The sequence below is a fragment of the Sorex araneus genome, chromosome X, assembly GCF_027595985.1.
Source record: "Sorex araneus isolate mSorAra2 chromosome X, mSorAra2.pri, whole genome shotgun sequence".
Classification (NCBI taxonomy): Eukaryota; Metazoa; Chordata; class Mammalia; order Eulipotyphla; family Soricidae; genus Sorex; species Sorex araneus.
In genome coordinates, this window is record NC_073313.1 from 339,245,308 (window position 1) to 339,268,410 (window position 23,103).

At 48.9% G+C, this 23,103-nt stretch overlaps 1 protein-coding gene across 2 annotated transcripts in view; it reads right to left on the reverse strand.

Moving 5' to 3' along the window:
• Nucleotides 1-1,226: 1,226 nt before the first annotated feature.
• Nucleotides 1,227-23,103, reverse strand: part of RNASEH1 (ribonuclease H1) — a 33,333-nt gene continuing 11,456 nt past the window's right edge. Inside the window, 4 exon segments of one of the 2 annotated variants that reach the window (NM_001285876.1) lie at nucleotides 1,227-1,313; nucleotides 2,489-2,616; nucleotides 3,025-3,109; nucleotides 5,822-5,841. In NM_001285876.1, coding sequence (NP_001272805.1) covers nucleotides 1,227-1,313; nucleotides 2,489-2,616; nucleotides 3,025-3,109; nucleotides 5,822-5,841 — 320 coding nt within the window. 2 annotated transcript variants of the gene reach the window in all.

A 23,103-nucleotide genomic window follows, 5' to 3' on the forward strand; every position in this document is an offset into this window, starting at 1 on the left:
TTAAAAATTTAAAATTTTTTGGGGCCAGAGCGATAACACAGTGGGTAGGGCGTTTGCCTTGCACGCGGCCAACCTGGGTTCGATCCCCGGCAACCCATATGGTCCCCCAAGCACTGCCAGGAGCAATTCCTGAGTGCAAAGCCAGGAGTAACCCCTGAGCATCGCTGGGTGTGACCCAAAAAGCAAAAAAAAAAAAATTAAAATTTTTTGTTTCTTGGGGGGGTACACTCAGTGATGCTCAGAAGTTAGTCCTGGCTCTGCACTTAAGAACTATTCCCAGTGGTTCTTGGAAACCATATGAGATGCTGGAGATAGAACCTGGATTGGCCAGGTGCAAGGCAAACGCCCTACCCGCTGTACAACCTCTTCAGCCCTTAAAGACTAAAAATTACACCAAACTGTTAAGTAGCGCTTTCAACAAAAATAATGTTTAAATCATTCTAAAGATTTACTTTGTACTTTAAAAGCTTCTTGCTGTTGCTTTATAAAAATCAAGTGTGTGCTGCTGCTGCTGTGTGGGTTTGCTCTGCACCCGGAGCCCGGCCAGCTGAAGCTCTGCATACACCCTCTCTGCTCAGCAGGGGGCACTGACTGGGGCCACCTCTGCCCAGGGCACTGCGTCTGTCTGATCTGTACACAGGCACACTGTAGCCGAGATGGGAGACTTCTTGTGGAACACAAAGAAACTCTTCCCCAAAACTTCAAGAGTGCTCACCTGCAGCTTTCAACCATTTTTAAAATATTCACTGCTTATGAAATCAGAGCCTTAAATATGTTGATTCGCACTGCAGTAACAGTAACCCAATAAAACACAATGTCGAAATCTCAATCCTCAAAATTCAAGGATATTCCACTTATTGTCCACTTCATTACTTTTTAGCATATGGTATCACAGAATACTGTCACTTTGCCTTTTTGACTTAGTTTGAAGGTCGTGTCTGCCCATCTGCCACAACCAATGGTCCATCTGCACGTGGATCTTTCATCCCAGGAAGAAAAGAAACAAAACAGCCACGGACTCAAGTTTTTCCAAGAAATGAAATTACTGGGGCTGGAGCAGTAGTACAGTGGATAAGGCGCTTTCTTTGCATGCAGCCAACCTGGATTTTATCCCCAGCATCTCATATAGTCCCTTGAGCAGGTCCAGGAGTAGTTCTGGAGTACACCTTGAGTATCACTGGGGGTGGCCCAAATCCCTTCCATCCCCAAAAGAAAGTGAAATTATTTCAGTCTTCAGATTGTTTAACTCCTTCCTTTGCTACTCTGTCAGCTTCTTCATTGCCTACAAATCCTGAAAGACTAAGAACATGCATCTGTTTAACAAAGTTCCTCTTTTAATCATCATGAATCTTAGTACATAACTATAACCAGACTCAGGGCTGGAGTGATAGCACAGCGGGTAGGGCATTTGCCTTGCACGCGGCCAACCCAGATTCAAATCCCAGCATCCCATATGGTTCCCTGAGCACCGCCAGGGGTGATTACTGAGTGCATGAGCCAGGATTGACCCCTGTGCATTGCTGGGTGTGACCCAAAAAGCAAAAACAAAACAACAACAACAAAAAAAACTATAACCAGACTCTAAAAAAAACTCAATTTGAGGGTCAGAGAAACAGCTTACTATGTTGGTACCAGCATTGCCATGTTTAAACTATAAGTTGGGTTGTACACACCAGGATCAATCTGTTAAAGGTCTGTATGCAGGAGTTGGATGCCAGAAACCAGGGGAAAAGGGACATATAAATGTCAGCTACCCAACTGCCAGGAGATCCTGGAGTGAGAAAGCGAAGCAGAGTTATGAACATCATGGTAGTTTAACTTATTCTGAATTGTAGGGGAAATGTTAGTAAAAGTTATTTAAGAAAAATAGTTTCATTTAAAGTAAAGCATCTTGGGTGGGGGGGATAGGATTGGGGGGGTGGGAGGGATACTGGGTTCATTGGTGGTGGAGAATGGACACTGGTGGAGGGATGGGCTCTCAAACATTGCATGAGGGAAAAACAAGCACGAAAATGTGTGAATCTGTAACTGTACTCTCACGGCGACTCACTAATTAAAAAGTAAATAAATTTAAATAACTAAAGAAATAAAGTAAAGCATCTCAAGGTGTTATTAAAATATTTTTAAATGCATTACAAATTATTTTTAGAATTGTGACTTAATGCAAAGAAACAAATAATTTTCACATGATTACTCACCCTACCAGTGATGAGATGTGCTTGTCAAGGCATGAAGAGACAGTCCCAAGACAACATAAAGAACACAGAACACCCACCAGGACACACCAGGACTGTCAGTACACAGCAGTCACGCACACGTGATCCACGCTGTCAAACACGCACTGATGCACACCCATGGTTGCTGCATGGGAACTGTGACTCCAACTTCTCACTGGGTCACTTGAAAAAACACACTCCACTTTCCAGTCACTTAGATCATTTGTCCCTTCCCAGCCCACCATAAATGAGGGCTGGGAGATAAAACTCACCCACTGAATTTCCTGAATGTCCTGAGTGAGTTTCTCCAGCCACACAAAGTCCTCCTTGTTGATCACCTCTTTCCCTGTGCTTGTTTTCCATCCACTTTTCTTCCAGCCTTTGACCCAGTTAGTGATGCCTAACAGAAAATAACTGATCTCAAATTCTAATCTTTGTTTTTCTACCTGGACTTATCTCCTTCTTTATGTATATGCCAGCACACATAACAGACCCTTCTCTCTACACTTCCCAGCCCCAACTCCTAGCTGTGTCCCAAAGGAGCTGTTACTTAACTTGCTCAGACACAAAGGGTCACGAGAGCAGACATATCTGGCTGCCTCATCAGAAAGAACTGCTTATGTGGCAAATGATGCACCAGGCAAGCAGCTCTGAGTCCTCACCTCTTGCCCTAATGGTACAGCAAATGTTATCCCCATTTCCCATTTGGGTCCTGCCCCAATAGAATCCTTCTCACCAGGGAAGGAAATTCCCATCTCATCTCCCCATACAGGCTTGAAAGGCACCAGCCGTAGAACGGGACACGTACCATTTATAATAAACATACTGTCTGTGTATAGAACCATCTTGCTGATGTTTTGAGTCTTTGCTTGCTCGACGGCTTTGCAGGCTGTCTTGAAGAAACAAGTTGTTTGTCATGCTACAGAAATTATCTTTTAGGGGCCAGAGTGATAGGACAATAGATAAGTATGCAGCAAACCTGAGTTTGATCCCTGGTACCAACATGGTAAGCTGTTTCTCTAACCCTCAGTAGAATTTTTATTTTTTGCTTTTTGGGTCACACCCAGCGATGCACAGGGGTTCCTCCTGGCTCTGCACTCAGGAGTTACTCCTGGCGGTGCTCAGGGGACCATATGGGATGCTGGGAATCAAACCTGGATTGGCCACGTGCAAGGCAAACGCCCTACCCACTGTGCTATTGCTCCAGCCCCTCAGTTGAATTTTTTTAAAGTCTGGTTATAGTTATGTACTGCTGTGTAAAAGGTTCATGATGATTGAAAGAGAAAATCTGATAAACAGATGCATGTTTTTGGTCTCTTGGGATTTGTAGGCAATAAAGAAGCTATCCTTCAAGTCCCGCTGGAGTGATCTCTGAGCACAGAGCCAGGAGCAAGCTCTGAGTACCACCAGGTGTGTCTCAGAAACAAAACACTGGGATGTGGTGCTGCCAGCAGGTCAGCCTATACCCACAAAACAGGTGCATCAGCAGACTGATGGTGCCTTTAGTCTTCCTGATACCCCCAAATTGAGCTTCCATATGACCCTGCAATACCACTATTGGGAATATACCCCGAGGATGCAAAAAAACCAGTAGAAATGACATCTCTACCTGTATGTTCATTGCAGCACTGTTCAGAATAGCTAAAATCTGGAAACAACCCGAGTGCCCTAGAACAGATGACTGGTTAAAGAAACTTCGGTACATCTACACAATGAAATACTATGCAGCTGTTAGGAGAGATGAAGTCATGAAATTTGCTTATAAATGGATAAACATGGAGAGTATCATGCTAAGTGAAATGAGTCAGAAAGAGAGGGACAGACATAGAGTGACTGCACTCATTTGTGGAGTATAAAATAGCATCACATGAGGCTGACACCCAAGGACAGTAGATACAAGGGCCGGGGGATTGCCTCATAGCTGGAAGCCTGCCTCATGAGAGGAGGAAAGAAGGCGACTGGAATAGAGAAGGGATCACTAAGAAAATTATGGCTGGAGGAACCTGTTGGGATGGGAGATGCATGCCGAAAGTAGATAATGGAACAAACATGATGACCTCTCAGTATATGTGATGCAAGTCATAATGCCCAAAAGTAGAGAGAGAGTATGGGGAATATTGTCTGCCATGGAGGCAGGGGAAGGGTGGGAAAGGGGGGGTAGATTGGGGAGATTGGTGGTGGGGAATGTGCACTGGTGGAGGGATGGGTGTTTGATCATTGTGTGATAGTAACCCAAACATGAAAGCTTGTAACTATCTCACAGTGATTCAATAAAATGTAAAAAAACAACATTGCCGCTGTACCTCTGGCCAGACCCCCAACAACTTGGGACCAAATTTCCCAAGAAATTAAATGGCCAAAAGTTAGGTACGTGGGAGCCACACCCACAAAACACCTTTAGCTCAGCTATGCAAGCTCATTTATTGGCCTTGCTCCAGAGACCCATAAATAAATCTCAAAAGAGGTCAAAAGCTGAAGTTAATCTCAAACAAGGCTGAATAGACTGGGGTAAATTGGGGGATGCGGAGGCAGGGGGTTGGGGGGAAGTCAGCCTCGTGCCTGCCCAAGCAGAGCCCCTGGCAGCTGCTTGCTTCCACAATCCAAAATTTTCATCAGGCCCCACCACCACTGGACTCCATCATCTCAGCATGGACCTCAATGAGACACAGTATGCTGAAAATTCAGGTATGCAGGTTTTGTGACTGAAATATCCAGGCTTTCTTGGGGTCAGATGGGCTACCTCCCCCCACCTCCCTGTACCTCCTAAACCCAAGGCAGTCACAGCCACTCCCCAAAGCTGCCACCCAGTTAAAAGTTACTCCAACCTTACCTTCCTGATAAAAATACTGAACGCCCTGAACTGAACAAACACAGTGACCTCTTAGTACCTATTACAAACCATAATGCACAAAAGAAAAAGGAGAGGGAGAGAGAAGGAAGAAAAGTGTCTGCCCTAAGGGCAGGCTGGGGGTGAGAGTGAGGTGTTGAGGGATGATGGGAAGGAAATGGTGTACACTGGTGGTGGGAAATGTACACTGGTGTAGGGGTGGGTGTTATATCATTGTATGATTGAAATCCTATTGTGAACAGTTTTGTAATGGTCTATCTCATGGATATTCAATAAAAAAAATCTTTTTAAGTAATGTGGAGTTCATGTCCACTTTAGTCAGCTTAATCAGTGGCTGAATAAAGAGCAGTACTCTTACATTGAAAAAAAAAAAGAAATCATTTGACTTTCCACATTACTGATTATTTTTAATTACTTCAAAATGTAAGTCTTCCTTCTTTGATGCTGGAACAATAAATAGCACTGTGTGTAGGGAGCTTGTCTTGCACGTGACCTACCTAGATCCAATTCCTGGCACCCCATATGGTCCTCTGAGCTCTGCCAAGAGTGATTTCTTGGATCAGAGCCAGGAGTAAGCACTGAGTACTGCCGGATGTGGTCTTAAATGACCCAATCCCTCCCCCTCCAAAAAGTAACCAAAGATAATTCAGTTTACCCAAGGCTCGTGTTTCTGTGTATTATGAGTGACCTAGATGCCATTTAAAGAGTTCAGTGGCACATTCTTGTCTTGTGCCTGGTCTTGCAAATGCACCTTAACATGGAGTGAGGCAGGCGTGTGCACCCCCCAAGACCCTCCCCAGGATCACATTCATGTTCCAGAGCTAATTGTGGGCTTTCCAGATATGGACATTAGCATTGAGAATGGATTTTACGTTATTGTCTTGGTACGAGAACCATATCTGGCTCCATGCTCCGGGGTCACTCCCAGTGGTGCTCAGAGGGCCATACAGTACGAGGAATTGAATCTGGGTCTCTAGTCTACAAAGCTTGAGGTCAGCCCTTTAAGCTGTCTCTCCAGTACCGGAGAAAGTCACTTGGCAAGTTAAGAAAATGCTCCTTGTGCGCTTATGCTGCCCGAGCCCATGTGCTGCTTGTGCCCATGTGGCTGAGCACATGTGCCGCCCGTATCTCCCCTCTTGAGATGTGTACTTTCATGCCTTTGTGTCTAATGCTGGGATGTTGTATATGGGCCCTCTTCACCCTTGGAGAAGCCTGCATTCTCTCTTGAGCACGTTACTCTCTCTCCCCCCACACACACACCTTCAAAACCTCCAAGTAAAATCTGTTTTACTTCAAAAGAAAGAAAGGAAGAAAGAAAGAAAGAAAGAAAGAAAGAAAGAAAGAAAGAAAGAAAGAAAGAAAGAAAGAAAGAAAGAAAGAAAGAAAGAAAGAGAGAGGAGAGAGGGAGGGGGGGAGGGAGGAAGGAAGGAAGGAAAACAGGAAGGAAGGAAGGAAGGAAGGAAGGAAGGAAGGAAGGAAGGAAGGAAGGAAGGAAGGAAGGAAGGAAGGAAGTGCTCTTTGGCCTGGGTAGGGCATTGGCCAAGCTGAATTCCACCTTGGCATCCAAATGGTGACTTATCCTGGCCCTCAGTCCCCCGGAGTGATTCCTGAGTGCAGAGCCAGGTGGAAGCCCTGTGCATTGCTGGGAATGCCTTCCACACTCACCTAACCCCCAATTCAAAAAGCGAAAGCAAGCAAGCAAGAAAGAAAGAAAAAAAGAAAGAGAAAGAGATTTAAAAAAAAGCAGAGAAAATAAATGCTTCAATATTGAAAAAAAAAACAAGCAAATTTCTCAGACTATCTTCAAAATGCATATAAAGTAAGTGTGATTCTATATAAAGTTCATAGATGGTGAATGGTATGCGGAAAGTGCTCGGTGCTATTATTATTACTTCATCACCTAGAATATTTCATTTTCCCTGAGGAAAATCAATGTGCTGCTACAAGCTGCTTGTTTGTGAACTGGGGCAGCCAGAGGCAGCAGAGGGAGGGGGGAAAAGAGACTTGTTTCCGGAAGTAGACCAGGCACATACTTCTGGGGATTGACCCGGAGTGCGGGTGGGGGGACACCAGGCCAGTGGCCATGGAAACGGTTTCTCCCACTGCCTCTGGTTAATTCCCTGGCAACCCACTGTAAATGAACTCAGGAGCTGTTCTCCTCACTTTCGACTGGGAGTACATCTAGTTTCACACAGTCACCGTTCTTCCCGGCCGAGGCCCGTGAGATGCCCCTGGTTTCTGCAGCTCCCACCTGCCTGTTGGTCCGGAGACCCAGATGCCCAGGCTCCCACCTGCCTGTTGATGGGGAAGACCCAGATGCCCAGGTGCGGGGACTGCGGGACCCCGCGTGGCGTGCGGCCGAGGAGCCAGCAGAGGGCGCCCACTCCCCACTCCGACTCCGAGAGGGGCTGCTGGTGGGAAGGCGCCAGAGGAGAAATCCAATTTGCTGCCTGGCAGGAATTTCCAGTGGAGCTAGTGTAACGCTGGGATGAGGCTTTTCCCACTGCCGAGAGTGGCTGGGCACTGCTCCCCAGGTCTTCCTTTGCTCTCAGTGTGTTTTGTGCATGAAAATCGGGAGGGCTCCGGGCGGTCCCTGGATGAGCCCGCAGGGACCCAGGCCAGGGCTTTCAGAACCACGTTGGCTGGGACCAGTTCCTCACTTTCGACTTAGGTCGGTTCTTCCACGCGGAGCAGGAGGAGCTGATTCTCCATGGCAACTCTGAGACCCTTTTCTGTAGAGAATATCAAAAAAAAGAATCTATAGTCAGCCTGGAGCCCTGACTTGTTTTTTTGTTGGTTTTTTTTTTTTTTTCCCATGAAGGTCAGTCACTGTGCTGGTCCTAAAGCAGATTTATCATCCAGTGTCCAAAAATAATAAACCCAGTTCCCTCGCCAAGTCAGATGCAAAAGTGAGACAGCTTTCCCAAAGATGGAGCGGCAGAACCTGGGAGCAAAATCATTTCCTGAAGCAATCAGTAAGCATGTTTGCACCTGCCGGTTCCTGGGGTTGGGGGTGAGGGCTGTGCCCCAGTCAGGCTCTCAACACTCTCAAGACTCAAACGCTCTCGGCTCCAAGGGTGGAAGGACATGTTTTGGGTTCAAGCCTGGGGATCAATTTTCAAGCACTACTGCAGGTGAGCCTACAAAGCCAGTGGAACCAAAACAAACAGGCAGACACCCACCCAGGCTGGAGAGGTGGCTCAGTGAGATGAGCACAGCTTCATTCATATCCAGGAGGTCCTGAGTTCCATCCCGAGAGCAGGGACAGGGGCCCCCTTTCAGAGAGACCAACAGTGGACCTGTGACTTGACCCCTGTCCTCACCCCTGCGTCAGCTGCAGGGTCGGGTTAGGGATGGAGTCTTCACTCAGCACAGGGGACACTGCCAGAACCACCAGGGAAGTGAAACCCAGCACAATCACCAAAGACCCGTCAAGTTCAAAACCTCCAGAGCGTGCATCGAGCACGGGGGTGGGAAGGCGGGCACAAGACACGCATGCCATCCAGTGACTCTAAAGTACCAAACGGGGCCACACACAGATGTTCTTTTTTTTTTTTTATCCAAATTACACAATTAAGAATGCAATGATGGGGTGTGTGTGTGGAGTGATAGTACAGCAGGGAGGGTGTTTGCTTTGCACGAGACCGACCCAGATTTGATCTCCTGCATTCCATATGGTCCCGGAGCACCACCATGAGTGATCCCTGAGTGCAGAACCAGGATTCAGCCCTGAGCATTGCCAGGTGTGACCCCCCCCCAAAAAAAAGCAAAAGTATGTATATATGATAACTACTCTGGACTGGAGTGATAGTACAGCAGGTAGGATGTTTGCCTTGCACATGGCCGACCCCAGTTCGATCTCCAGCATCCCATATGGTTCCCTGAGCATGGGCAGGAGTGATTCCTGAGTGCAGAGCCAGGAGGAACCCCTGAGCATTGCCTGGTGTGACTCCCCACAAAAAATTCCAAAAAAAAATAATAATGCAAGGATAAGAACAGCTGTCAGTATATTTGGACTTTGGTACAACAGCTCATGAAATTGTGAGAAAAAAAAAAAAAGGTTCCAACAGACCTAGTGAAAATGTAGCCATTTGGCCTATGAGTGAGCAGAAGGACAGAAACAAAGGGAAGGGCACTGTCCACTGCCCAAAAGGCACCCAGGGAGCTGGCAGGGAAGTCCTGGGCAGGGCAGGAGCCTGGAGGGCAGGGATGGGCCCCTTCTGGTCTCCAGTCAGGGGCCTGGAAGCAGGGAAACAAATCTGCCCTGGAAAGTAAGTTCCACTCCGGGGAAATGTGATCTCTGAATGCAGAGCCAGGAGTCAGCCCTGAGCATTGCCAGGTGTCACCCCCCCCCAAAAAAAAGCAAAAAAGCGCCATATATATATATATATATATCATAACATCATAACTACTGTGGGCTGGAGCCATAGTACAGCGGGTAAAGAGTTTGCCTTGCACATGGCCGACCCCAGTTTGAAGAAATAGGCAAAACAGGCAATAGAGCCTCAAAACCTGCAGACCTGGGGCATCCCCGAAATGAGAGTTAAGGGCGAGGGCGCTAACACTGCCGGCAGGTGCTTAACTTGTGCCAGTGGACCCTGACCGATGCCAGTGGATTCCCCAGAACCCCATTTGGTCCCCAAGCCCTGCCAGGAGAGCAACCTGAGTCCAGAACCGGGGGTAAGCCCTGAGCACCACTGGGCATGGCTCCAACACCAAAACAAAACAAAACCAAACCCAAAAAAGCGGAGGGGAAGACAAAGGGAATTCCTGAGGCAACGGGCCTGATGCCAGGGTGAGCCAAACGCAGGGAGGAAGGACACGGAATAGGAACCACTCCTGATGTAGGAAGGCCCCCATTTGGTCAACTTATTCCAGAAAACAATGTTCAGAAGGAGATTTAATGTTTTTTTTTCTTTTGGTGGGGGTGGAGGGCACACCCAGAAGTACTCAGTACTCCTGGTACCATTTGGGATTTCTCCTGGCAGGGTTCGGGGACCATACGGGGCGCCAGCGATCACACCCAGGTTGGCCCTGGGCAAGACCAAGCACCCTACCCGCTGTACTATTGCTCCAGCCCTCAGAAAGGGACTTAAATCAGCAGGGGCCTCCCCCTGTCCTTAAACTGGTAAGTGGAGGCAGGGGCGTGTCTGCAGGGGAGAGGGGGGTGCTGGAGCAGGGCTTAGGAGTGAGCAGTAGGGGAGAAACCCAGTCGCCCTGGGGGCTGGCCCGGTGCCTACTTCCTGCAGCTCCACGGCCCCCTTTGCAGGGTGCTGAGGGGGACTGTGGGCAGCCCAGGAACCTGGCACCGTCGTCTGCCCCTGGACCCCTGGCAGGCACCCACACCGAGGGACCCCCCCCCCCCCAGCAACTCAGACCAAGACTGTGACAACCAGCTGCGAAAGAGTAAGAAGGCAAGACCAAACCTGAGCCTGGCAGAGACCGTGAGTCAAGAGCCCCCCGAAAGCCCTTGCCAGCACCTTGACAGTTCTGCTGTCCTCCGCGGCTGTGCCCGGCTCCCTGGGACTCCAGGGGAACCTGATACTGGACACTCACCCCCCTCCCCCCCAGGAGGCGGTACAGCTGGGACATCCTGCCAGGAGCTGGCTTCGTGCTCGGGGCGGCCAGCTGGACGTGGCGGGGGCACCGCCTCATCCCCGGCCCTGACACAGGCTGGCCCCCAGACCCACAGGCACGGCCCCTGGGTGTGCAGCTCTGCCCTCTCGCAGGCCCTCGGGAAAGCTGCCAGAGGACCTGCTGTCTCCCCCGCAACCCCCAACATCTGAGGCCTCCTCGTCCCCCCTTCAGCCCAGTGAAGGGAGGAAGAAGGAGTATAGGGAGGAAGGTGGGGAAATGGTGTCAGTGTTTGCTTCAGGCCACTCTATTCATTCTGTTCATCTTAAAGAAATGGGTCTCGCCCAGGAGGGGAAAGGTATTTCTCTCTCTTGCCTCTTCCTTTCCGGGGATGAAGGGCGTGGTGTCCGCCATATTATGACGACCACAGATGGGGTTTTCAAGCTTGCAATGATCCAATATCTGGAAGAAATCTCCCTGGACTTAGTTGTTAAAATACAGAAATCCAAAACCGCACGGCTTCTACCGCGGCCGTGCGACCTCATTTTTCTTTTTTTTTTTTTGCTTTTTGGGTCACACCCAGCGATGCTCAGGGGTTACTCCTGGCTTTGCACTCAAGAATTACTCCTGGCAGTGCTTGGGGGACCATATGGGATGCCGGGGATCGAACCCGGGTCGGCCGCGTGCAAGGCAAACGCCCTACCCGCTGTGCTATCGCTCCGGCCCCAACGACCTCATTTTTCTTCACAATAGGTCTGACTCTAGCGGGGTACTCCTAACAATAATAGTGAGGTCTGTGTTGAAATATTGAATGTAACCAAAGTAAACAGAAAGTAAAGTGAAACTTATCAGTACAAGGCGGGGGATGGGGGGCGGGATGGGAGGTGTACTGTGTGTTTCTTTTCTTTTTTTTTTTTTTGGTGGTGGTATATGGGCACTGGTGAAGGGTTGGTTGTTTCAGCATTGTATAACTGAGACTTAAGCCTGAAAGCATTGTAATCTTCCACATGGTGATTTAATAAAATAAAATTTTTATAAAAAAAAAAAGAAATGGGTCTATCCGGTGTTGGAGTATGGTATGACCGAAACCCAATCATGAACAACTCTGTAACTTTGTATCTCATGGTGATTAAATATAATAAATAAAAGAAATGGTTCTTTAAAGGCAGAATTGTGTGGCGAGAGGCTCCCAACAAAATGAGAGCTCCAACCCAGCCTCATTACCCCATCATTCCAGAGGCTGCGTGGCCTCAGGCGAGCACTGGGCTTCTCTGACTAGTCCCATGAAGAATGTCCACCCAGCACCTGAGCTCCAGAAGACACGGGACACCAAGAACACAGAAGCACTCAAACCACAGGAGCAGCTTCTGGTATTTTCAGAAACCACTTCTCACGGCTGGATGCTTAGGCACTTCTTTTTTTTTTTTTTTAAATTCTTTTATTAATTCACCATGCGGAAAGTTACAAAGCGTTCAGGTTAAAGTCTCAGTTATACAATGCTCAAACACCCATCCCTTCACCAGTTAGGCACTTCTTTTTATTTATTTTATTTATTTTCTTTTTGGGTCACACCCGGCGATGCACAGGGGTTACTCCTGGCTCTGTGCTCAGGAATTACTCCTGGTGGTGCTCAGGGGACCATATGGGATGCTGGGAATCGAACCCAGGTTGAATGCGTGCAAAGCAAACGCCCTACCTGCTGTGCTATCCCTCCAGCCCCTAGGCACTTCTTTTTAATAATCAAGTACCAGTTGGTTGTCCCCCAAACTAAAAACTGCCCTTTGTTTTTTTGGTTTTGTTTTTTGGGTCACACCCGGCGATGCACAGGGGTTACTCCTGACTCTGCACTCAGGAATTAGCCCTGGCGGTGCTCAGGGGACCATATGGGGTGCTGGGAATCGAACCCGGGTTGACCGCATGCAAGGCAAACGCCCTCCCCGCTGTGCTATCACTCCAGCCCCTAAAAACTGCCCTTTGCTTTTAGACATGGCAAGTTTCTACAGACACACACATACAGAGAGAGAGAGAGGAGAAAAAGAGATAGGAGAGGGAGGGATAGAGCAAGGAGAGAGAGAGACAGAGAGGGGAAAGAGAGGAGAGAGAGGAAAAGATAGAGGAGAGAGGCAGAGAGAAAAGAGAGACAGAGGAAGAGAAAGGGGGAGAGAGTCAGAGAGAGACAGAAAGGAGAGAGTGGGGAAAGAGAGAGAACAAGAGAGGGAGAGAGGGAGAAGAGGAGAAAAGGAGATGGGAGAGAGGGAGAAAGGAGTAAGAGAGACAGAGACAGAAAGACAGACAGGGAGAGAGGAGAGAGAGACAGAGAGAGGAGAGAAAGGGAGAGAGGAGAGAAAGAGGGAGAGAGGAGAGAGACAGAGAGAGGAGAGAAAGAGGGAGAGAGAGTGGAGAGAGTGAGAGGACAAAAAGAGAGATAGAAGACGGAGGGAGAGAGAAAGGAGAAAGAGACAGACAGACAGAGGGGGGGAGAGAGAAGAGAGAAGGAGAGAGAGAAGAGAGGGAGGAACAGAGAGAGAAGAGAGAGGGAGAGAGACAGAGACAAGAGAAAGGAGAGAGGGGAGAGAGAGAGCAGGAGAGAGATGGAGGGAGGGAGGGAAGGAGGGAGGGAGGGAGAGAGGGAGGGAGGGAGGGAGGGAAGAAGAGAGAGATGGGGGAGGGGGGAAGGAGGGAGAGAAGGAGGGAGGAAGGGAAACAGAGAGAGAGGAGAGAGAGAGAGAGAGAGAGAGAGAGAGAGAGAGAGAGAGAGAGAGAAAACTCTGAACCTTCCGAGTCTGCCTCATGACAGCAGACGGGACTATTTGCTCCCCGAGCTCCCCTGCTGGCTGGCACCGCGGCAGGAGCTGGCGGGGATGGCCCTCAGCCTGCTGCTTTGTGCGGACTCAGACGTCTGCCACTTCAGCTCGTCAGTTATGTCCAGGCGTGCTTTCAGCCTTCAGTTTCTCCCTGCACAGCTTTTGCCAGACTCTGAGAAACAAGATTCCTTCCCTGCACATCGCCTTGTCCAGGCACTCGCAAGAGACCCGCAGGGAGCAGGGAGACGGGCTCCCCCGGGCCACTCCGTGCCTTCCCTGGCCAGCGGGCAGCCTTGCCTGGACGCCCAGCGGGCAGAGCCACACGGCGCTGCAGCGCCACCAGCTGGCCTGCCCGTGTCCCTCCAGCGCAGCCTTTCCCGGGGGTGCCGGAGGGGCCATTCTCCAGCCCGCAGACGGGGCCCGCCTGGCCTCTGACTCTTGTGCTTTGTTCTGGGGTCACACCCGGCGGTGCTCAGGGGTCACTCCTGGCTCTGCACTCAGGAATTACCCCTGGCCGTGCTCAGGGGACCATATGGGATGCTGGGATTCGAACCCGGGTCAGCCGCGTGCAAGGCAAACGCCCTACCCGCTGTGCTATCACTCCAGCCCCGTGGCCTCTGACTCTCTTTTGCTTTGTTCTGGGGTCACACCCGGCGGTGCTCAGGGGTCACTCCTGGCTCTGCACTCAGGAATTACTCCTGGCGGTGCTCAGGGGACCACATAGGAGGCTGGGGATCGAACCCGGGGCGGCTGCCTGCCCGAGAAGTGCCCGACCCTCTGTGCCCTCGCTCCAGCCCACCCGCGCCCTTTGAGGGGCGCATCCTCGCGGCTCAGGGCGAGCAGGCCAGGGGCAGTGGCGGGCCGGGCTGAGGGGGAGAGGCCGTGGGTCCCAGACAGGGAACCTCAGTCCTTACCCTTGACACACAGCACTCGGCCACCACACTCACACTGACGCGGAAATGTGTCGCTCAGGGCGCCATTCTGATGACTCTCTCCGCTCTAATCTCAGCACTCGGCACCGGTTCGGAAACTCCCAAAGGCAGTTTTCGGTAAAGCAGGAGGAGGCGTGGGGGGTTGGGGTGGGGATACCGGGCAAGGTGCTCGGGACCGGGCGGGCGGTGCTGGGGACGGAACGGAGTCCCGCATGCAGAGCCGGTACCCAGCTCTCTGCCAACGGCCCCCAGTGCCAGGTGCAGCGCTGTCTGGGCAGTGAACCTGCCTGGCACAGAGACACCCCCCCCCCCGCTCACGACAACGCTGCCAGGACTCGCTGCCATGGCCCCGGGCGGGAGCGGGCTTTCCTTCATGGCAGGGAGATGCCAGCCTTGGCAGAAGCGGGCAGGGTACTGCGGATACGGGCTCTTGAAGCCAGGTAGTGCTACGGGACCCCACCCTTTCGGGACTAGGGTATCCGATGATCAGGGAGGGGCCCTGGGGGACAAAGTCTACGTGATTGCTGGTGTCAGCCCCCTGAGGCGTGAGTGGAACGGAGTCGGGTTTTTCTGCCATGCTGGATGGAGGTAATTCCCTTGTATAATCTACACCGCTGCTGGCCAGAGCTGGCATTTCAATTCTCCCTCCTCCTTATATAAAATTTAAAAAGCTATAATAGAAGCAGACCTCATAATCCTCCTCAAGGCTGGCCCGGGTCCCTCATTGCTGTGGAACTGGCACATCAGGTGGAAGAAAGCAAGGGAGGAAGGGGGAGGGATCCACCCAGAGGGACCTGGCCCTGTGGCTGGGGCTGACAGCCAGGAGGCATGTGACACTCCCGGGAGCCCCTTTGATAGAGCCACACAGGGGTAGGAGGAAAACAAGCAGGGGGAAGTTAAAAAGACCCCCACACCCCCAAATTCCTGCAAATGGGCCCAGGAATAAGCACAGGAATATACAGAATATTTAAGGGCTGGAGCGATAGCACAGCAAGTAGGGTGTTTGCCTTGCATGCAGTTGACCCGGGTTTGATTTCTTTGCCCCTTTTGGAGAGCCTGGCAAGCTACCGAGAGTATCCCGCCTGCATGGCAAAGCCTGGTAAGCTACCGTGGTGGATTCGATATGCCAAAAACAGTAACAACAAGTCTCACAATGGAGATGTTACTGGTGCCCGCTCGAGCAAATTGATGAGCAAAGGGATGACAGTGCTACAGTACCATCCTTTTAAACACCCTGCTCTTCTGGCCCATCTTCCACCCAGCCTGTCCATGCTGTGTGCTTACACAGCTCCCGGAGCTTAAAGATATAAAAAAGGTTTTCCATTTCCCCCGGGTTTCCTACGTAAGGGTGCTCCGTTCCCCCGCCTTCCTGCTCTTGCCCGTGATACTCTTTCCTGTGTCTGCTGACACTGGCCATCCTGTCTCCAGCCCTCTGCTGGGCCTGGACTGCCAGAGGCAAGGACTGGAGTGCACCACAGAAGCCACTCAGCCACGGCGGGGGCTTTGTGGATGGACTTGGTGAAAAGGCAGGGAAGAGAGTGGCTCTGAGGATAGGTGACATTTCATCTCGCCTACAGCCTCCCAGCTCCCAGTCCAGCTCCCGCTAAGGTGCTCGGGCTGCCTGTTCTCCTGCCCCCACCTCCATCTCCCCTCCCCTTTCCCCACCCCCCCAGGCCCTGGCAGTGCCGGAGATGGGGTGGGGTGCACAATGCAGGTGACAAACTGCACAAGGAGGGGGCACACCCAACTGGCAGCCAAGGAGTAGACGCAGTGGGAGTGAGCCTCAGCTGTCCCCCAAGTCTCTACCTCAGGCCCCCGCCATGGGGGTGAAGAAAGTGTGCAGTCTGTTTGTTAGGGCTCCACTCCTCTAGGGAATCCTGCAGCCAAGTACCCGGCGCCCCAACTGCAAGGGAAAGGGGAAAAATGGAGAATTCCAAACTCCGGCCCGTCCCCAAGAGTGCCGGGCTGTGTTGGCAAGTTAGGAATGCCAGTCAGTGCCAGGCAGTGCCCTTCGTCATGGGTTCCCACTTGTACACAACAGTTCCGACCTGTGCCAGTGGTCTCAGCCCTGCCAACCTGTGCCTGTCAGTGAGGGGTGCCAACATGTACCCATCAGAGCCAGTGAGTCCATGCCACTTCTGCGAGCCCATTAGTGCCAACCTTCACTAGTCTGTGCCGATCTGCGCCTGTCGGTCGGTTGGTGCCATTAATGCCAGTCAACCTGAGCCCTCACCCCACCTGATGGAGCCATGGGGGAAAGTGGTGCCCAAGAATCAGTGAGCCTCCTAGGGATATATTCCCAGAAGTGGTATTGCAGGGTCATATGGAAGCTCAATTTCTAGTTTTAGAAGGACTGTCCATATTGTTTTCCAGAAAGGCTGACTTTGGTACATATGCACAATGAAATACTGTTAGGAGAGATGAAGTCATGAAATTTGCTTATAAATGGATAGACATGGAGAGTATCATGCTAAGTGAAATGAGTCAGAAAGAGAGGGACAGACATAGAAGGACTGCACTCATTTGTGGAGTACAGAATAACATCACATGAGGCTGACATCCAAGGACAGTAGATACAAGGGCCAGGATTGCCCCATAGCTGGAAGCCTGCTTCATGAGCAGAGGGGAGAAAGGGAGAAGGAATAGAGAAGGGATCACTAGGAAAATGATGGCTAGAGGAATCAGTTGGGATGGGAGATGCATGCCGAAAGTAGATAATGGACCAAACATGATGACCTCTCAGTGTCTGTGTTGCCATAATGCCCCAAAGTAGAGAGTATGGGGAATATTTTCTGCCATGGAGGCAGGGGGAGGGTGGGAAAGGGGAGGTATACTGGGGATATCAGTGGTGGGGAATGTGCACTGGTGGAGGGATGGGTGTTTGATCATTGTGTGATCGTAACCCAAACATGAAAGCTTGTAACTATCTCAGTGATTCAATTTAAAAAAAAAAAAAATCAGTGAGCAGATCTGTCTGCAGCTGTCGGTCGCATCCAGAGGGTCTTGGAAGTCACTCCTGGCAGTGCTCAGGAATCATGCAGTGCCAGAGCTCTCACCAGGCTTCCCAACATGCACCCTGCCTTTGAGCTATCTCCCCAGCTCTCAGGCCACAAGGTTTACTGACAGCAAAAAAGCAGGGGCTTCATTTGCAAGGAAGGGGGAAAGGAGCTTGCACGGGAGAGAATCCTAGCTGGCACCTTCTTGACCTGGATGGTGATTACATGGAGACACTCACTCATCTCACAGGAGAAAAAAAAAAATTCAATAAACTATACATCTGCTTTGTCTCATTTTCTGAACATGACAAAAAGGTAATTTAAAAATAAATATTCAACAGTCCTTAGCATACCAAACTTTTTATTCATTTATAGAGCATGTTCAACAAAAATAATCCCCCCAATTTATTTTTGTACTTAAAAAGTTCTTCCCGTTGCTACGTGATAATCGGGCGCCTGTGCTCATTCTGAGTGGGTCTGCTCTGCGCCCAGCACCTGGCCAGCTGAGGCTCTGCCCACACCCTCTCTGCTCCGCAGAGGGCACTGCCTGGGGCCACGCGTGCCCGGGGCTCTGATCCATGTATAGGCACGCTTCCCTCCAGTTAGGAGGCTTCCTCCGGACACGTGGAACAAAGGAAAGTTTTCTGAAGAGTTCAGGAGTGCTTGTCTGCAGTTTTCAACCAATTTTTTTTTTTATTCATTACTAAATCAAAGTTCTAAAAATATACATTTACAAGCAGTAAAAGTATATACCAAATAAAACAGAATGCTGAAATTTCAAATAAACCTCAAGTTTCAAGTACATTTCACTTCTTATCCACTTCGCTATGTTTCAGCATATGGTATCACAGAATGCCACTTGGCCTCTTTGACTCAGCTTGAAGGTGGTGTCTGTCAGTCGGCTGCAGCCAGTGGGCCATCTGCACCCGGATCTTTCAGCCCAGGAAGGAAAGGAAACAAGACAGCCACTGGCTCAAGCTTTTCCGAGAAACGAGATTACTTCAGTCTTCGGATTGCTTCGCTCCTTCTCTCGCTAATCTGTCTGCTTCTTCATTGCCCACGAATCCTGAATGACCAGGAACATGCATCTGTTTGTAAACAAAGTTTTCCTTTTAATCATGAGTCTTTTTACACAGCATCATGACTATAACCTGAGTCTTTAAAAAAAAAGCAACTGAGGGCCAGAGAGACAACTTACCACATCAATGCTGCACTACAATGCCTGTTAATTTAACGACATTCAAGTGTGAGTCGCTGGGTGTGAGTGCTGGGGTCAATGTGTTAAAGAGCTGAGTGTGGTTTGGAGGTGGGAGACCTGGGCTGGACCCCTGACAGCACAAGGTACAATGGCAGGAGCAACCTCCCAGCACTGAGCGGGAAGTAAGCCCTGAGCGTCGCTGGGTGATGGGCCCCCCAAATCAATTTATTTGGTAGAGATCAACCAACGGAGAGTCCCTCTTTGGAGACCTTTTCCTCAACACAATTTTAGGCAGCACAAAGCCCATTCCAAGAACATCTATGCAAGGGATAAAAATTCCATTTTGATTCTCCGCAAATTAGTTTACTGTCTATACTGTTGTCTTTTTAGGGAAAGGAAAAGGGGCTAGGAGGATGTGGAGACCAACAGTGGTTAAATCACATAAACACGCCTCTTCTTTTAAAAGCCACTTAAGTAGAATAAATTTTGTGTTTCGTTTCCATCTCTTATCTACCCATTTATCCTCCGTGTGTTTTGCCTGGCAAGCTTGCTGCATCCATCATTAGGATCCTCCTAGCCCCTTTTCCTTTCCCTAAAAATGGAAATATAAAAGTTAAATTACCCAACCAGCAGGCGGTCCTGGGGGGGGGGGTGGGGAAGAGCAATGCAGGGTTATGACTATGGTGCTAGTTTGTTGTTCTGCAATGGAGCAAAAAATGCTAAGTCCTTTTTATTTATTTGTTTGTTTATTTATTTATTTATCACACCCAGCGATGCTCAGGGGTTATTCCTGGCTCTGAGCTCAGGAATTACTCCTGGTGGTGCTTGGGGGACCATACGGGATGCCGGGGATTGAATCTGAGTCGGCCACATGCAAGGCAAACGCCCTCCCTGCTGGACTATCGCTCCAGCCCCAGTCCTTTTTATTTTTTGACGAAAGTTTTTACTGACATCTATGTAGAGAGATGTGAGGGGAGGAAAGTACATGTTCGAGAGAAAACACAGGCTTTTCTGGGGTGGAACTATGCAAGCAAAGAAAGAAGCAAGTAAAATAAGAGTTCAAGGGAAACCATGGGCTTGAAGGGCCAGTGCAATACAAGTCATTGAAGAAAATTCTACCCATGTTTTTGAAATTATGTCTCAAAGGTATTAAAATATAACATCATTTTGAATAAATTGCATTATACATTCATGGGGGGTTCTGTTTCAATGCAGGGGCACACCTGTTTGTGATTAGGTTTTGTGCTCAGAAAACCTCTAGGTTTTCTGCTCGGGGATCTATCCTGGCCATGTGCAATGGGCCATATGTGCTGTCACGGACTGAACCAGAGACAGGGGCACGTGACACGAGGAACAAAGCTGCTGTACTATCTCTGGCCCTGATTTTAGTAATATAGTCAGCTAACGTACAGAAACACCCCAAGTCATACTGCAAGTCACATCCCAAGTCACCTTCTAGTACCTGTGAAGGCATGAAAAGACAGTCCCAAGACAACATAAAGAACACAGAACACCCGCCAGGACACACCAGGACTGTCAGTACACAGCAGTCACGCACACGTGATCCACGCTGTCAAACACGCACTGATGCACACCCATGGTTGCTGCATGGGAACTGTGACTCCAACTTCTCACTGGGTCACTTGAAAAAACACACTCCACTTTCCAGTCACTTAGATCATTTGTCCCTTCCCAGCCCGCCATAAGCGAGGGCTGGGAGATAAAACTCACCCACTGAATGTCCATGTCCTGAGTGAGTTTCTCCAGCCGCACAAAGTCCTCCTTGTTGATCACCTCTTTCCCTGTGCTTGTTTTCCATCCATTTTTCTTCCAGCCTTTGACCCAGTTAGTGATGCCTAGAAGAAATTCACCAATAAACTGATCTCAAATTCTGGATCTTGCCCCTCCCACCCCCCACTACTTCCCACTTGTATTCTGAGTAGCTTTTGGAACCCGACCTCTTTACTTGGGTCCTGCCCTGGGTGCTGGCACAGGCCTGAAAGACTCCCCTCCTTGTCCCTCTGACATGTGTGACACTGAGAGCTCTCAACATAAAACACCTCTTCCTCTGCACCTCCCAGCGCCAGTCTCCTACACGCACTGTTTCCCAAAGGAGCCGTTACTTAACTTGCCCAGACACAAAGGGTCACGAGAGCAGACATATCTGGCTGCCTCATCAGAAAGAACTGCTTATGTGGCAAATATTGCACCAGGCAAGCGGCTCTGAAATCCTCACCTCTTGCCCTAATGGCACAGCAAATGTTATCCCCGTTTCCCATTTGGGTCCTGCCCCGATAGAATCCTTCTCACCAGGGAAGGAAATTCCCATCTCCCCACATACGCTTGAAAGGCCCCAGCCGTAGAACGGGACACGTACCATTTATAGTAAACATACTGTCTGTGTACAGAACCAGCTTGCTGATGTTTTGAGCCTTTGCTTGTTCGATGGCTTTGCAGGCTGCCTTGAAGAAACAAGTTGATGTCATGCTACAGAAACCTTTTAACTTCCCACATTACGGACATTTTAAATTATTTCAAAATTTATTTCTTCCTTCTTTTCTTGATTTTTGGTGAAGCAAGATAGTTTTCATTGAAACTTATTTAGAAAGATGTGAGGGAAGAGAAAGAAGTCATGTTTAAAAGAGAACACAGAGTACTCTAGTGGAAACAGGCAAGCAAAGGAACAAAGACAAGCGAGATCCAAGTTCAAGGGAGAAAACAGGCTTGAAGAACAAGCCAGCCTACCTTCTTCCTTGTGCTGACAATAGTGATTACATTTTTTGGGGAAATCATTCTGCATATACAGTTTTCCTGTATAGTCGTATGTTTTATTTTTTTTTTATTATTATTATTTTTTTTGCTTTTTAGGTCACACCTGGCGATGCACAGGGGTTACTCCTGGCTCTGCACTCAGGAATTACCCCTGGCCGTGCTCAGGGGACCATATGGGATGCTGGGATTTGAACCCGGGTCTGCCGCGTGCAAGGCAAACACCCTACCCGCTGTGCTATCTCTCCAGCCCCTAGTCGTATGTTTTAAATAAACATGTTTTTCTAAAAAAAATTGTAATTTATCTTTTAGAATTGTTACCCTCACAAAGAAAGGGAGAGAGAAAACCTTAAGAAGCAGAATCAGAAATGAAAAGGGGGACATCACAACAGAAACTACAGAAATCAGGATCATCAGATTACTTTGAGAATCTTTATGCCATGAAACAAGAAAACCTCGAGGAAATGGGTAAATTCCTAGATTCCTATAGCCCCCTGAGGCTGAAGCAAGAAGACCTGGAGTACCTGAACAGACCTATCACCATTGAGGAAATTAAAAGGTAATAAAAATTCTCCCCCAAAACAAAAGTCCTGGCCAGATGGATTCACTGGTGAATTCTTCTGAATCTTTAAAGAGGACTTACTCCCAATTCTCCTCAAGCTTTTCCAGGAAATTGAAGCATCAGAAACACCCCCAAACAGTTTCTATGAAGCAAATATCACCCTGATACCAAAAGCAGACAGAGATACCATAAAGAGAGAGAATTATAGGCCGATATCCCTGATGAACACAGACACCAAGATACACAACAAAATCTTAGCAAACAGAATCTAACGACTCATCCAAAAGATCATCCTCCACAAACAAGTACGATTCATCCCAGGCATGCAAGGATTGTTTAACACTTGCAAGTCAATCAACATAATCCATCATATCAATAAAAGGAAAAAAATGATCACATCAATAGATGCAGAGAAAGCACTTGACAAGATCCAACACTCATTTATGATTAAAAACTCTCAGCAAAATGGGCATCAAAGAAACGTTCCTCAATATAGTCAAAGCTACCCAGCACAAGCCCACGGCAAGTGTCACTCTCAGTGGGGAAAAACTAAAAGCCTTCCCTCTAATATAGGGCACAAGGCAAGGTTGCCCACTCTCACCACTCCTATCAATATAGTACTGGAAGTTCCTGCCGTAACAGTTAGGCAAGAAAAAGATATCAAGGGCATACAGATAGGAAAGGAAGGTCAAGCTATCACTATTTGCAGATGATATGATACTAAGAAAAATCCTAAAGACTACAAAAAATCTTGTAGAAACAACAGGTTTGTATAGTAAAGTGGCAGGCTACGAAATCAACACCCAAAATTTTCTCCATGGCTTTCCTATATACAAATAATGAAAGAGAATTCTTTTAAAAAAAAATCCCATTCACAATAATGCCTCAGAAAATAAAGTACCTCGGAATCAGCTTAACCTTAGGAGGTGAAGGACCTGTACAAAGAAAATTACAAAACGCTACTTCAAGAAATAAGAGAGAACACTAAGAAATGGAGATACATCCCCTGCTCATGGATAGGGAGGATTAATATTATGAAAATGGCCATACTCCCCGAAGCACTATACAGACTTAATGTGGTCTCTATCAGGATACCCATGACATTCTTCAAAGAAATAGACAAAGCACTCCTGAAATTCATATGGAACAATAAACCCGCACGAATACCTAATGTAATCCTTGGGAAAAAGAAGATGGGTAGTAT